The sequence below is a fragment of the Cynocephalus volans genome, chromosome 2, assembly GCF_027409185.1.
Source record: "Cynocephalus volans isolate mCynVol1 chromosome 2, mCynVol1.pri, whole genome shotgun sequence".
Classification (NCBI taxonomy): Eukaryota; Metazoa; Chordata; class Mammalia; order Dermoptera; family Cynocephalidae; genus Cynocephalus; species Cynocephalus volans.
Window position 1 is genome coordinate 187523290 of NC_084461.1, and position 15906 is coordinate 187539195.

Genomic DNA, 15906 nt, shown 5'->3' on the forward strand with positions numbered 1-15906 from the left:
TTGATGCCTTCCTCTGTCTTATTATCATAGTGGTGGTATTTTTAGTCCTAGCATAGATGGAGTTTCTAATTATTAACACCCCACCCTGGGGAGCAATGGGGCCTGAATCCGTTGTTAACTAATTAAGCTCTTTGCGAGAAGTTGGCATAAGGGGGAGCCAAGGCCCAGCCACCCATTGTCTGTGGTTATCTTGTTAGGTCAAACACAGGGCAGTTTCCAGCAGAAAGCATCCCAGGCCCTGATCTTTCTCTTATAGGAAGCCTACCTTGGGCTCTCCGAGGTGGAAGGCTTGCAGGGTGAAACCCTTAGGGGGCAGGGCGACCAGACTTCCTTCTGTCTGTGCTTCTAAGAGCCCCAGGGAGTATATAAATTCAGGCAGAGCTTAGGGAAGCCAGTGACAACGATCCCCTCCAGCACAATCTATTTCTCAGAGACAAAATCTCCAATTAGAATAATCTCCTTTTCCTGCAGCCTGTCAAATACAAATGAAAATACTTCCCTGAGGGACAGAGCTCAGGGTGCCTCCTGGTGGCTACAGGGGATTACACACAAAGGAGAACTTGGCTTTCTAAAGTATGTGTACGGGGGCCGGCCCGTGGCTCACTCGGGAGAGTGCGGTGCTGAGAACACCAAGGCCTCGGGTTCGGATCCCATGTACGGATGGCCGGTTGGCTCACTGGCTGAGCGTGGTGCTCACAACACCAAGTCAAGGGTTAAGATCCCCTTACCGGTCATCTTTAAAAAAAAAAATAAAATAAAAAAAAATAAAAATAAAAATAAAGTATGTGTACGGGATCAGTACTCAAGGTCACTTAGGTGAAATTAAAAAATTAAATAACAGAGTGTAGCCTTGTAACCCCAAGGTCACATGTTCAGATCCCCATACTGGCTAGTAAAAAAAAAAAAAAAAAATTTAAGTAGTAATTTATTATTTATCATTATTAATTTTTAGTTATTACTAGCACAACTCCAGTAATAGCTTTTTGTAACCAAACACCAAGGATGTCTAAAGAGACCTCCACCCAATGCTTGTGAGTTTCCAACTCTAGCTCTGGTATTGAAATGGCAAGAAATTTTGAGACAATTCAGAAGGAAACTGAAAGAAAACCAAGGCGAGTGGGCATTTTCAATCATATGCAGAGCTGTGTTTGCAAACTGATGGCCCATGGGCCAAACCAGCCCACAGTTACGTTTTGTTTTTTTTTTAAAGTCTCAGTCAGTTGCCAACATTTAAAAATTTGGAGATTTCAAATAAAATTCTACATCTTTGATTTCTTCTGAAAAATCAGAGATCTGGTGGGGCTTTCATTCCCACAAGAGGTCAGTGGTTGGAACTGAGTACCGTGTGCCCATGTGGTCTCCGGTTTGCCACAAGCCTCACCATTTCCTATTGTCCTAGTCCATTTACATCTTTCACTTGACAGCCTGGTTCCTGGAGGCATTTGAGTTTGTCACCTCCAGCCTAGAGTTTGGGATTGGACTAAGTGGGCAGGAAGTCCTGTGGAAGTGAAGGCCCCCTCCCCTAACCATATGGGGCCCGTGTATAAACGGACATTGAAAAAAAGACTTTATATCGGCCAGCCTCCGATACAAAATTTAAAATAAAAAAAAAGGCTTTGCCTAAACGTGGAACATCTTTCTGGAAAGGCCTTTTTTCCTTACTGATTTTTTTGTGTGAAGGGGAAACATTATTATTAGAAAAAACAACACTGATCTATGTGGAGGAGGGTGTGAGATTCATATGTATTAAGAGAAACCATGAAATGTCAATACAACTTCATGCATGCATGGGCCCACTTTGGGCATGTGTGCCCCCTGTCTGACTGGGGGGAATTTTGAGAAATACTTTATATGGAGTTGGTGGCTGAATTAGTTCTCTCTCTGATTTGCAAGGAATAGAAGAGGATAGCTCACTTCTGTATTTGTTAATCACATGGTGATTATGGAGCCCAGATTGTCCCCTAGGTGTCATATTGTTAAATAACAAGGTGTAGACCAGCTCCAGCAAGTACTGGAATTGTTTCCTGAGGCTTTATTGCTCAATGTTTTGACCTAGGGTTGTAGTCAAATGGACTGGATCAATGCCAGGTTCCACCACTTTCCTGCTGTGTGCCCTTGGGCAAGTCACTTAACCTGTCTGAACTACAGTTTCTATCTTTCTGAAATGGAGAGAGTCAGCCCTATCCCACAGATGGGATTATATTAATATTTAGAGAAAGCACTCAACAAGTGCTTCTACTAATGATAGTAAAATCACATTCAGCTTCATAGTGTAAAGTCAAGGTCATTGTCACTGTTCTACCCCCTTGTGGTGGGAGTATAGAAAGCTGCAGCTTACTCAAGGTCACACAATTTGTAAGTTGCAGAATTCGAACCCAGATCATACTCTACAACTGTTTTTTACCCAATCATAACAGTAACTGTTTAACTAGTGAGATATTAGGTTCCCACCCCGTATGAGGGTACTTCAGAAAGTTCTTGGAAAAGTAGAATTAAAAGATAATGTGGAGGCGGGTCTAGGAAAAAAAAAAAGATAACGTGAAGGGCTGTGGCTTGTTTGCTCAGTTGGTTAGAGTACAGTGTTAAAACACCAAGGTCGAGGGTTTGGATCCCCCCACCAGCCAGCCACCCAAACAAAACAAAACAAAAAAATCTTTCCGTGAAATTTTTGAGGTACACTTGTACTTTCTAGAACCTCTGCATCCATCGTTTAGAGAGGGACTACTTTGCCCCACTGCCCCCTCCCTCCTTAAAAAATTGTGGTAAAATATACATAACATAAAATTGACCATTTTAACATTTTTAGGTGTACACTTCAGGGGCAGTGTGTATATTCACACTGTTGTGCAGCCGTCACCACTATCCATCTCCAGAAATTTTTTCATCTGGCAGAACTGAAACTCTGTCCCCGTTAAACAACAGCTCCCCATCCTGCATCTCCCCAGCCCCTGGCAACCACCATCTTATGAATTCAACTGCTCTGGGTACTGCATATAAGTGGGATCATATGGTGTTTATCCTTTTATGTCTGGCTTACTTCACGCAGCATAATGTCCTCAAGGTTCATCCATGTAGTAGCCTGTGTCGGAATGTCCTTTTTCAGGCTGAGTAATATTTCATTGTATGGACAGACCACATTTTGTGTCTCCATTTGTCTGGATACTTGGGTTGCTTCCACCTTCTGGCTATTATGAATCACACAGCTATGAACATGGACCACCCTTTTTTTTTTTTTTTTTTTTTCCCAAAGATAGGCAGAATTATATCACGATTAAAGAGCACAGGCTTTGGAATTGGCTTGACTGGGATCCAACCTGGTCTCTACCTCTTACTAGCTGTGGGGTCTTGGACAGTTCCCTTCATCAGCCTAAATCCTGGTATCCTCATCTGTGCCATGAAAATGATAATGGTCCATGTCACAGGGTACTCTAGAGGGTTGAGTAGATTTGAAATGTTTATTACAGTACCCTGCACAGAGCCACTACTGGACTCAGAGCACCTTACTCCCGTGCATTCATTCGATAAAGTGAGTGGCACCTGCTCTCCTGAGGTTTACATTTGCACTTGTCCAACTTATTCTGAGTCGGGGACTAAGGTGGGGAGGGGACAATGGGAATGGCCCACCTGGGGCAAATAATGGGTACATTGCCTATGGTGCATTTAAAGACAATAATTAAAAACAAAATCAATTAAAAGTTGGTCTGCTTTTTATCATCATCATGAGCTGGCAATTTTAAACGTCAGTGATGAAATACTCCCCCCCTCCCCAGGTAGGGGTCGATCCCACTCCCCGCAACTTTTGGTAGCCTTTCTTATGCCCTGTGTGAAGTCCACACCTGAGTTGAATCATATCCATTCTTGGTTCCTTTCTGTTATATTTCTTTTTATTTTTTATTTTATTAAAATTTTTTTTTTTCTCCTGGCCTCTGAACATGGAAGTTATATTTCTTTTTAAATATGCTACATATGTGGTAGAAGAATTGTTTCATTGTATATGTTACTACTGTCTGATGGCATTTTTTTTTTTTTTTTTAAGATGACTGGTAAGGGGATCTTAACCCTTGACTTGGTGTTGTCAGCACCACGCTCTCCCAAGTGAGCCAACCAGCCATCCCTATGTAGGGATCCAAACCCGTGGCCTTGGTGTTATCAGCACCACACTCTCCGAAGTGAGCCACAGGCCGGCCCTGATGGCATTTTTAAAAAATTATTTCTTATTAATAGACTTTATTTATTAGAACAGTTTTAGATTTACAGAAAAATTCAGCATATATAGAGTTCCCAAGTACAGCCCCATACTTAGTTTTTTCCTATTATTAACATCTTATGTTAGTACATTTGTTATGATTAATGAGCTGGTATTGATACATGATTATTATAAATAAATTCTATAGTTTATTCAGATTTCCTCAGTTTTTACCTAATGTCCTTTTTCTGTTCTGGGATCCCATTCATGATACCATATTACATTTAGTCTCCTTCAGCTCCTCTTGGCTGTGACAATTTCTCAGACGTGCCTAGTTTTTGATGACATTGAGAGTTTTGAGGAGTACTGGTCAGAGATTTTGTAGCATGTCTCTTTTTTGGGATTTATGGCTTTATTTTTTTAAAACTTTATTTACTGGGGCCGGCCCCATGGCTTACTCAGGAGAGTGCGGCGCTGGTAGCGCCAAGGCTGCAGGTTTGGATCCTATATAGGGATGGCCGGTGCGCTCACTGGCTGAGCGCGGTGCAGAGCGCACCGTGCCAAGGGTTGTGATCCCCTTACCAGTCAAAAAAAAAACCAAAACTTTATTTACTGGAAGCTTACTATAGGTTAGTCATTGTGCGAGGCTTTGGGGATATAACAGTAAATCGAGACCTTTTATAAACAGCATTTACAAATCATTGATCTTGACTATGGGATTTCGAGAAAGCTGTTTGTGCTGGGCCTGGAATTTGAACCCATCAACCAGTCCTAGAGTCAGTACCCTTGACCACTGTGCTGTTTGCTGCCTCCTGTGGAGAGAGGAGGGAGTTCTTCAGGCTGGTTTAAGGTAATAGGCGTATCTTTAAAAATTAGACAATCAAATGATAATCAGGAAGGTAGGATAATAAGTAGAGTAAATTAGAAGTGAACTGGAGTCATTTCTGGTGAAGTGGATTAGGGAAAGTGAGTTAAAATAATCTTCACCTAATATTTATCTTCTGAGCTCTTCTGTTCGTGTTAAGTGCTCCTCTATGATTAACTCTGTTCTTAAATGTTCCTGAAAGAGTGTTTTTGTACAATCCAAAATCCATGATTGAAGTTCAGAATAGATCAGTGAAAGGTCTGGGTTCTTAAACATGTTTTTTGTGGCATGCTATAGGTGTAGCTGCAAAAACCCATGTGTGGGGCAGTCGTGAGGTGGGAAGTCTGGTGCCCAAAGAACCTGGGTGTGGGTGGTCATGGGGTGGAAAGTCTGGTGCCAGAGGGCAGTGTTCAGGGGCTCTGCCCTCCCTAGTTTGGGGCAACAGCCAAGTTCTTTGAATCTTTCTGAACCTAGCATACCTCACCTGTAAGTTAGGGGTAATTCATTGGAGTGGCATCTTACACCTGGATGAGGTTCTGAAGTCAGCTGCACACAAGGCCAAAATCTGGTAGAGTCAGAATTACTCCTGAAGAACCTTCAAACTACTCACAAAGACATGAACACAGTGTGCTGTATGGGAGACTTTCCACCCAGCCTGGCAGTATGTTCATCACAGCCCTTTTTTCTGCCAGCATTTGGCCAAATGATTTCATCCTGGGTTAAACCAGATCAAGTATCTACTTGTATTTAGGACCCATGTTGCAAAAATCAATTACATGTCATTATACACCAGGATTAGGATACACGTGATGAGCTAACTAAAGGAAGGACAGAGTCAGGGCTCTGTGATGGTATCAAGACCTCATAGTTGGTTTTGCCTGTTTTAATCTTTTTTTTTTTTTTTTTTTCTTGGCAGCAAGCCAGTAAGGGGACAATTTTGTTTATTTTTATTTTATTTTATTTTTTCTTTTGAGTACAAAGCTGAATTTGTGTACTTTAGGGGATTTGTCGTGCCACTGCCCAGCCCTCCTAGGGTACGTGGTAGGAATTAAATGGGATTATGTTCATCCGAATCTGTGATGCTCTGGACAAGTATTTGGTGTCATAAGTGAGATCAGTGGGTTATACATGCATGAAAGTCACAGGGAGTTGTGTGGTTTACTTTTTTAAACATTTTTTTGAGGAGGGGAATGTTGTGTGTTTTACCAACCCCAGGGGATCCTCATAACTTGGTTTCTCTTGTGTGGGAGGTGGTGGATAGGCATTGGCTTTGTTAGAGAGCTCTCAGTCTTTTCCTGGGGTTGGTCCACCCCCCAGTCTCCTTCAGAGACCTCCCCTTCACCCTGAGCTAATATGGCTCCTTTGTTTGGCCACAGAACGTCCTGAAGGAGCATGCAGATGACGACCCTAGTCTGGCCATCACTGGGGTCCCCGTGGTCACTTGGCCAAAGAAGACTCCAAAGGTAAGAAGTAGACTGCCCACAGCAGCATAGTATAGTACACGGGAGACTGTGTCCCACTGCCTTTCACATCTCCTGTAGGATGAATGTCAGCAGCTTTTGGGGGAGGCTCCTGGGAGAGGGCACCCCAGTTAAGTTGATTGTACTGATTTGTTCATTGCAGGCTTTTGTTTTTTAAAAGGGATCATTTTACCTAGACGTGGAAACTGCAAGAAGTGACCCCTGGTGGTCACTCAGAAAATTGTGGGGAATTGATGTCTCACCTTTCCCTGTCATTTGGTGGATTATCTTTTTTTCCTTCCTTTCTTTTCCTCCAGTGGCTTCATGGGCTCTTTTCCTCTCCTGTGAAAGTAATTTTTTTCTCTTTGTAAATCTTATTGGTGCTCAATATAAAAATGTCTAATCAAACAGGAAAGGTTCCCTCGTTTCCTCCCTCCCTTCCTTCCTTTTTTACTCCTTCTTTCCCTTTTTCGGAACATATATTTGTTTTCTAATCATTTTAAAAATAAACTTGGAAAAAGAAACAGGAAAGCACAAAGACACTAAGACACTAGGAGGAATAATAATAGTTATGTTATTGGGGACTTATTAGGAGCAGGTTTCTGTTGCCTAGTCCTATAACCCCAGCCCTGTGGGGTAAATAATCGGATATGACTCTCATTTTATAGTTGAGGAAACTGAGGCTTTAAAAAGGTGAAGTCACTTGTTTGCATAGAGCCAAGTACTTGAAGATCAGTCAGTTTGACAGCAGAGACCAAACTTTCAGCCAGTGCCTGTTCCAAAGTCCATCATCCAGAGAAAACAATGACATCTTAGTGTGCATCCTTCTAAAGGCTGTGCTAGTTGGGATATATATGTAGCAATCCATCTGTCTACCATTCATCTGTCTGTACTCAGCTTCACCACTTTCTTGGGAGAGTTAAATAAGCTTCCTGAGCCTTACTTTTCTCCTTTGTAGAAGGAGGTTCTACCAGTATTTACCTCCAATGGTTGTGAGGACTATGTGAGATAAAACATGCAAAGCCCTTAGAACCAACCACCCATGGTTAGCGCTCTCTAAATGTTAGTTGTTACTTAAGCAGCCGTGGTGGGTATTTTGCTAATTTCTGGTTTTTTTTTTTTTTTTTTTGCTATTATGAAAAACACTGAGAGAAATATTCTACATCTGCACTGTCCAAAATGGTAGCCACATGGCTTCTGAACACTTGAAATATGGCTAGCCCAAATTGAGATGTTCTGTTAAGTGTAAAATACACAACAGATTTCAAAGACTGAGTACAAAAAAGGAAAATGCCTCAGTAATTAGTTTTTTATATTGATTGTATGTTGAAATTACTGTTGCCAGATTTTATCTATTTATTTATTTATTCATTCATTCATTCATTCATTCATTTATTTATTTATTCCTTAATTTTATTTTGTCGATATACAATGTGGTTGATTATTGTGGCCCATTACCGAAACCCCCCTCCCACTTCCCTCTCCCCCCTCCCACCAAACAATGTCCTTTCTGTTTGCTTGTCGTATCAACTTCAAGGAATTGTAGTTGTTGTGTCTTCTTCCCCCTTCCCCCGGTTTTTTTTGGTGTGTGTGTGAATTTATTTATTTATTTTTAGCTCCCACCAATAAGTGAGAACATGTGGTATTTCTCTTTCTGTGCCTGACTTGTTTCACTTAATATAATTCTCTCAAGTTCCATCCATGTTGTTGGAAATGGCAGTATTTCATTCTTTTTTATAGCTGAGTAGTATTCCATGGTGTAGATATACCACATTTTCCGTATCCACTCATCCAATGATGGACATTTGGGCTGGTTCCAACTCTTGGCTATTATAAAGAGTGCTGCGATGAACATTGGGGAACAGGTATACCTTCGACTTGATGATTTCCATTCCTCTGGGTATATTCCCAGCAGTGGGATAGCGGGGTCATATGGCAGATCTATCTGCAATTGTTTGAGGACCCTCCATACCATTTTCCATAGAGGCTGCACCATTTTGCAGTCCCACCAACAATGTATGAGAGTTCCTTTTTCTCTGCAGCCTCGCCAGCATTTATCGTTCAGAGTCTTTTGGATTTTAGCCATCCTAACTGGGGTGAGATGGTATCTCAGTGTAGTTTTGATTTGCATTTCCCAGATGCTGAGTGATGTTGAACATTTTTTCATATGTCTGTTGGCCATTTGTATATCTTCCTTAGAGAAATGCCTGCTTAGCTCTTTTGCCCATATTTTAATTGGGTTGCTTGTTTTTTTCTTGTAAAGTTGTTTGAGTTCCTTGTATATTCTGGATATTAATCCTTTGTCAGATGTATATTTTGCAAATATTTTCTCCCAGTCTGTTGGTTGTCTTTTAACTCTGTTAATTGTTTCTTTTGCTGTGCAGAAGCTCTTTAGTTTGATATAATCCCATTTGTTTATTTTTTCTTTGGTTGCCCGTGCTTTTGGGGTCATATTCATGAAGTCTGTGTCCAGTCCTATTTCCTGAAGTGTCTCTCCTATGTTTTCTTTAAGAAGTTTTATTGTTTCACGGTGTATATTTAATTCTTTAATCCATTTTGAGTTGAGTTTAGTGTATGGTGAAAGGTATGGGTCTAGTTTCATTCTCCTGCATATTGATATCCAGTTCTCCCAGCACCATTTGCTAAAGAGGCAGTCTCTTCCTCAGAGTATAGGCTTGGTGCCTTTGTCAAAGATCAGATGGCTGTAGGTGTGTGGGTTGATTTCTGGATTCTCTATTCTATTCCAGTGATCAGTGTGTCTGTTTTTATGCCAGTACCATACTGTTTTGGTTATTATAGCTTTGTAGTATAGTTTAAAGTCAGGTAGTGTTATGCTTCCAGCTTTATTTTTTTTGCTCAGTGTTGCTTTGGCTTGTGTGGTCTTTTGTTATTCCATATAAATGTCTGGATAGTTCTTTCCATTTCTGAGAAAAATGTCTTTGGAATTTTGATGGGGATTGCATTGAATTAGTATATCACTTTGGGTAGTATGGACATTTTTACTATGTTGATTCTTCCAATCCAAGAGCATGGGATATCTTTCCATCTTCTTGTATCCTCTCTAATTTCTCTCAGCAGTGGTTTGTAGTTCTCATTATAGAGATTTTTCACCTCCTTGGTTAACTCAATTCCTAAGTATTTTATTTTTTTGGTGGCTATTGTAAATGGGCAGGCTTTCTTGATTTCTCTTTCTGCATGTTCACTATTGGAGAATAGAAATGCTACTGATTTTTGTGTGTTGATTTTGTATCCTGCTACTGTGCTGAAATCATTTATCAATTCCAAGAGTTATTTTGTGGAGGTTTTAGGCTGTTCGATATAGGATCATGTCATCTGCAAACAGGGACAGTTTGACTTCATCTTTTCCAATCTGGATGCCCTTTATTTCCTTCTCTTCTCTGATTGCTCTGGCTAGTACTTCCAACACTATGTTGAATAGGAGTGGTGAGAGTGGGCATCCTTGTCTAGTTCCTGTTCTTAAAGGAAAAGCTTTCAGCTTTTCTCCATTCAGGATGATATTTGGCAGTAGGTTTATCATATATGGCTTTGATTATGTTGAGATACTTTCCGTCTAATGTTGCCGGATTTAAAAAAGGATGTCCAAGGCTGGCCGGTTAGCTTAGTTGGTTAGAGCATGGTGCTGATAACACCAGGTTCAATCCTTGTACTGGCCAGCTGCCAAAAAAAGCCCAAAATAAAAAATATATATAAAAAAGGTGCCTGGTTAAATTTGAATTTCAGATAAACACCAATTTTTTTTTTTTAGTCTAAGCATGTCCTAAATATTGCATGGGATTTACTTATGCTCAATAGGATTATTCATCATTCATCTGAAATCACATTGGGCACACTGTATTTTTAGTTACTAAATCTGGCAACCCTAATTGAAATGATGATATATTTTATGTATTGGTTAAACAAAATGGATTATTAAAATTAATTTCACCCATTTCTTTTTTCCTTTTTAAAGTGGCTACAAAAATGTTCAAAAGTGTTATAAAGCCAAGGTCATGGGTTCAGATCCCAGTACAGGCTAGCTGCCAAAAAAAGTTTAAAAGTACATATGTACATATGTGGCTCACCTTATATTTCTATTGAACAGTTCTGTTCTAGATGATTCTTCTCACTTTTGTTCAGTGATCTCCTTAGGATATATTCCTAAATGTGGAATTGCTAGGGAAAAGGGCATCCATTCTTTTGGGTACTGAATTCTCTTTGAAGCTTAGTGGGAACTTAGATGGTGATGGGAACAGAGAATTTCCCTCCATATCCTCTGCCTTTCATTCCCCAGTCCATAGAAGTGTGCAGAGCGTGACAGCTGGCTTTCCCTTACGGGTGCAGCAAGTACAGGTGCTGTTTACTAGACCACAGACAGCACCCTGTGCTGAATCTAAAGAGGAACGCTGGTGTGCCTCACTGCCTGCTTCCCTCCTAGCTGTGGAATTGCTCCAGGAGAGGTATTTGGGTTTGCAGATCACGGACTTTTAAGAAAACAAACTCACCACCGTCCACTGTAATCAGAATTAATGGAGGGGCCCAAATGAGCCTCTCTGAGGCAAATCTCATCAGGCCAGCAAATGTGCTTGAGACCCTGGCCCACTCCCTGAGGCACTTTATTTTTGGCAGCTCGTTGGGTGTCTGGATCCGAACTGATGACCGTGGTGTTGTAACCCTATGCTTTAACTGACTGAACTAACCAGCCAGCTGCCTTTTTTTTTTTTTTTTTTAAACCAAACCTCTGCTCCCTTTCCTCCAAAGGCCTAGAAATAGGAAGGCGTCTTCTGTGGGGACAAGACCTTATTTATCTAAGATTCCTGCTGTAGTTAGGTTTATAAACGGTGGCGTGTACCCAGTTCAGCATGGCTGGTATCCTCAACACTGGGCAGAGAAGTTGGGGCCCTTAGGCTGGGTGGGAAAGGGTAGTAGAGAGGGACAAGAAAGAGCAGTTGACCTTTAACAGCATTCAACAACACTTATGTGTATCAGTCTTTTTTTGTTTTTTAAACAGCTTACAATAAGACATATAACAGACTGGCACGTTAGCTCACTTGGTTACAGTGTGGTGCTGATAACACCAAGGTCTAGGTTTAATTCCCTGCCAGCTACCAAAAAAAAAAAATAATAATAATAACATTCACCTAAAGTGTGTAGTGTTTTTTGGTATATTCAGAGTTGTGCACCCATCACCACAGTCTAATTTTAGAATGTTTACCTACCCCTAAAAGGAACCTCACCAGTAGCCAGTGTCTCCTGTACCCTAATCTTCCTCTCTCCAGGCAACCACTAAATCTACTTTCTGTCTTCATGGATTTGCCTGTTCTGGACATTTCATATAAATGGAATCATCCACTATGTGACCTTTTGTGTCTGGCTTCTTTCATTTGACATAATGTTTTTAAGGTTCATCTAGGCTGTAGTATGTATCAGAACTTCATTCCTGGGGGCCAGCCTGTGGCTCGGGAAAGTGTGGTGCTGATAACACCAAGGCCACGGGTTTGGATCCCTATATAGGGATGGTCAGTTCGCTCACTGGGTGAGCGTGGTGCTGACAACACCAAGTCAAGGGTTAAGATCCCCTTACCGGTCATCTTTAAAAAAAAAAAAAAAGGAACTTCATTCCTTTTTTTTTTTTTTGAACACTTCTGCTTTTGTATTTTTATTATATAGTATGACATAAGATACTACAATGTTATAGGACAAAAATAATTTTCTCTACCCTCCCCAGCCCTGTCTCCTGAGTTTGCTCCACTACTCTCTCACCATACTGGCCATACCCTGGGGCTGGGGAGGGTCCTGCTGGTGGGACCCCACCACCTCCCTGGCAGCGGCTGGATAGGTCAGTCGCACTGGGTCCCCACCACCAACAGCACAGCACCACAGGGACAGCAGAACTGCTGACTTGGAGACGCCTCGTCTGTGAAGAGCCAGCAAGGCCAGTGGGAGCCAGGCTGAGCCTTTTGTATCTGTTGTTTCTCCATTTGGATTCTCATATTTATTGCATCCCTGGGAAAGACCCCCAGGGCCTTTCCATTCTGTGAAGATACGGAAGCCACTCTGGGGCAGACTTCTCGGGGGTGTGCCATCAGGACCTGGGCACGCTGCAACCCTCTGCGTTTGCTGTGCAGGTGGCTGCCCAGGCCTGCTGGCTGGATCCTCTTTTTGGCCAGGCCTGGCTCCTGCCCACTGCTTTGAAGGGTGTGGGGAGGGCCAGTCCCTGAGGAGTGCAAGGACCCTGGAACAGGTACCAGAGTCCACAGTCCCTAACCTTGGTGCCCTGGCTGCACCCATGATGCAAGGCCTGTGGGGTGCAGCCTGGCACTCCGACCCTGCTGACTGTACCCAGCACCGATTTTGTTTGTCCATGTTTGTTTTTCAAGAAACAATTCCTATTGCTGCTTGGATTTTGAAATTTACTCTGTCAGCATAGGGGCCATGTCTGGATCCTGTTTCATTTTTAGAGCAACTTGGTAAAAATGCTGCTCTTGAAGCCCCATCCTCCCCAAGCCTCCCTATAATTAAACTGCACATGAGCTATGAAAAAAAAAAAGGTTCATCTAGGTTGTAGCATGTGTCAGAACTTCATTTCTTTTTTTTTTGAACACTTCTGCTTTTGTGTTTTTATTATGTAGTATGACATAAGATACAATATTATAAGAAAAATAATTTTCTCTACTTACTCTCAGATAAGTGCTATTTAGGAGATGATGCATCTATCTGAAGAACTCCATTCCTTTTCATGGCTGAGTAATATTCCATTGTATGGGTAGATCACACTTTGTTTATTCATTCATCAACTGATGGACATTTGGGATGTTTCTACCTTTTAGCTATTGTGAATAATGGTGCTGTGAACATTGGTGTGCACGTTTTTATGTGAACATATGTTTTAATTCCTGTTGAGTGTATAGCTTGGAGTAGAATTGCTAGGTCAGATTGTAGCTCTATGTTTAACTTTTGGAGGAACTGCCTGACTGTTTTCCAAAGCGGCTGCACCATTTTAAATTCTCACCAGCAGTGTATGAGGGTTCCAATTTCTCTGTGCGCTTGCCAGTATTTATTATCTGTCTTTTTATTGGGCATGCTAGTGCAGTCTTTTTCTTTTTAATTTAGCTTATGTTTTCTAAAATATATTTGAAGTTTATTGTATTAGTTTGCTAGGGCTTCTATAACAAATATAACAGACTAGATGGCTTAAACAACAGAAACCTATTTCCTCACAGTTCTGGAGGCTGGAAGTCCAAGATCAAGTTGTCAGCAGGGTTGGTTTCTTCTGAGCCCTGTCTCTTTGGCTTGTAGATGGCCTTTTCTCTGCGTCTTCACATGGTCTTCTGTCTATACCTGTGTCCTAATCTCTTGATACCAGTCACACTGGATTAGGGCCCACCCTAAATACCCCATTTTAACTTAATTACTCTTTAATAATCCTTTCTCCAAATACAATCGACATTCTGAAGTGCTGAGGATTAGGACTTCAACATGTGAGTTTTGGGGTAAACACAACTTGGCTCGTAACATTTATTAAAAGTGATTTCAGAGCCACAAAAGGGTATGAATAAGAAGAATGAATACCATGGGACCCCCCCACCCCCCACTCAGCTCTAGAAAGAAATGACTGCCAGTGTAGTGGAACCCCTGGTATTCCTCCTCAATATACTCATCAGTTTGTAGATGCAGTTTTTAGATTTTACTTTATCATTACAACAAGGGTAGGAGGTGGATGGTATTATCTCCGTGGTGCAGTTGAGGAAACTGGGGGCTCAGAGAGGTTCATCGCTAGGCTTCGGGCCACACAGCTTGTGAGTAGTAAGGTATTTGTGTGTTTCTGTCACTGCTCTGTGAGGAACCCAGTGAAATGTGGCAGAGGGAAGGTGGAGGGGAAGCCCATGCTGTATTTCTGCATTTCCTGGCTGTGGGGTTAAAAAGTTAACAGGAAAGGAAGAAGTAACTAAACGACTGACTGCCTGGGCTGCCCGGGGTCTCTGGATTCCCAGGTTTGCAGTCGGCTTCCTCCCACATTCATACAGGTCGGGTTGAAAGATCAAGGGTGCTCATTGAGGCTGTCAGGGTGCAAGGTAGGGAGTGTATTTGATCTGGGTTGGGTTACAGAACAAGTAATTAATGCGAAATGATGATTAGCAAGCAATGCTTTGATCTCCCACCTTGCCTCCAGGAGAACAAAGCCCTTTGCTGGAACTGATTAAGTGCTGGGAGGTCATTTCTGGTGGGGTGTCTTTCAAATCCAAGACGCTACTGAATCACCATCCATCACCATTTACTGATTGGCTGTTTCCACGAGTGGTGGTGGATTTGTTTTGATCTCTCTACACTCTGGCCTCTTCCTTTTATGACCAGGTGGCAGGATTTGGGGGGTCAGTCTGTGGCCTTTGTGGCAAGGAGAGGGATCTGAGCTTATTTGAGGCCCAACCTCTGACCTCGGCCTTATTAGTGAGCTGCCCTTCTGCTCACCAGCCAGATACCTCTACCGGCTGGCTTGCTGGTTCATTGGAGGAAACTGAGGACGGAGGGGAGACTGAGCCACTGTTGCCTCTGTCAGGCGAGCCTGTTGATGCATCCTGCTCCTTAATCCATTATCTCTGGTGGCCAAACCAGGCTGCTACTTGAATTTTAATTATTGGCAATTTTTCTAGACTATAGGAACAGAGAGGCTGGGGCGTATAGGACAAGTACCCTGACAGGGGACATGGGGACAGCCCTTGTCAGTAGTTACTGGATCAGCTTCCTTACGGGGGCATTACAGTTTCACACAGGAAGCACAGGAGGAAGTGACATGCACACCCGATGCCCATGTCACCTTTGGTTCTGCCATTTCTCTTCCCCTTCCTCTGCAGTTGGTCAGTTAGATCTGAGAGGCCTGGTCTGGGGTCCCTTAGGAGTGGCACACAGCCATTCCCAAGAGGAGAGGCACATAATTCAGTCAGAGAGGCCCCCGTGTACTTCCTGTCACATACTCTGCCCTGCTCTCGATTCTCGTCAGCCCAGAGTAATTAAGTGGGTGATGTATGATTGACGAGCAGGAGGAGGAGGAGGAGGGGACCAGTGATAATGGCTGTCCTTTATTGTCACCTACCCAGGGCCCCATAGTTTCCTAGGAAGGAGGCAGTGCAGTCTAATGAGGAACAGCCCTCAGGCTGGTGGCATCAGCTTCTCCTGGGGAACTCGTTGAGAAAATACAGTTTCCTGAGCCCTGCTTTGGACACTGTGATTCCATAGAGTTGGGGCAGGGCCTCGGAATCTGCATTTTCTAAGAGCTTCCCAGGTCATTCTCATGCACAACTGGGATGCGCTTTGGGGTCAGATATGCCTGTGGGATTGAATCTTGGTTCTGCCACTGACTAGCCGTGCAGTCTTGGGCAAGTCTAATCCTCAGTTCACTC

The 15906-nt window shown here is 42.4% G+C and overlaps 1 protein-coding gene across 1 annotated transcript in view; it reads left to right on the top strand.

Annotated features, from left to right (window-relative positions):
• The window catches only part of KDM2B (lysine demethylase 2B), a 121159-nt gene that overhangs the window by 62676 nt on the left and 42577 nt on the right, over positions 1 to 15906 (top strand). Inside the window, exon 12 of the mRNA XM_063085671.1 lies at positions 6428 to 6514. Coding sequence (XP_062941741.1) covers positions 6428 to 6514 — 87 coding nt within the window. The remainder of the gene's footprint in view (positions 1 to 6427; positions 6515 to 15906) is intronic.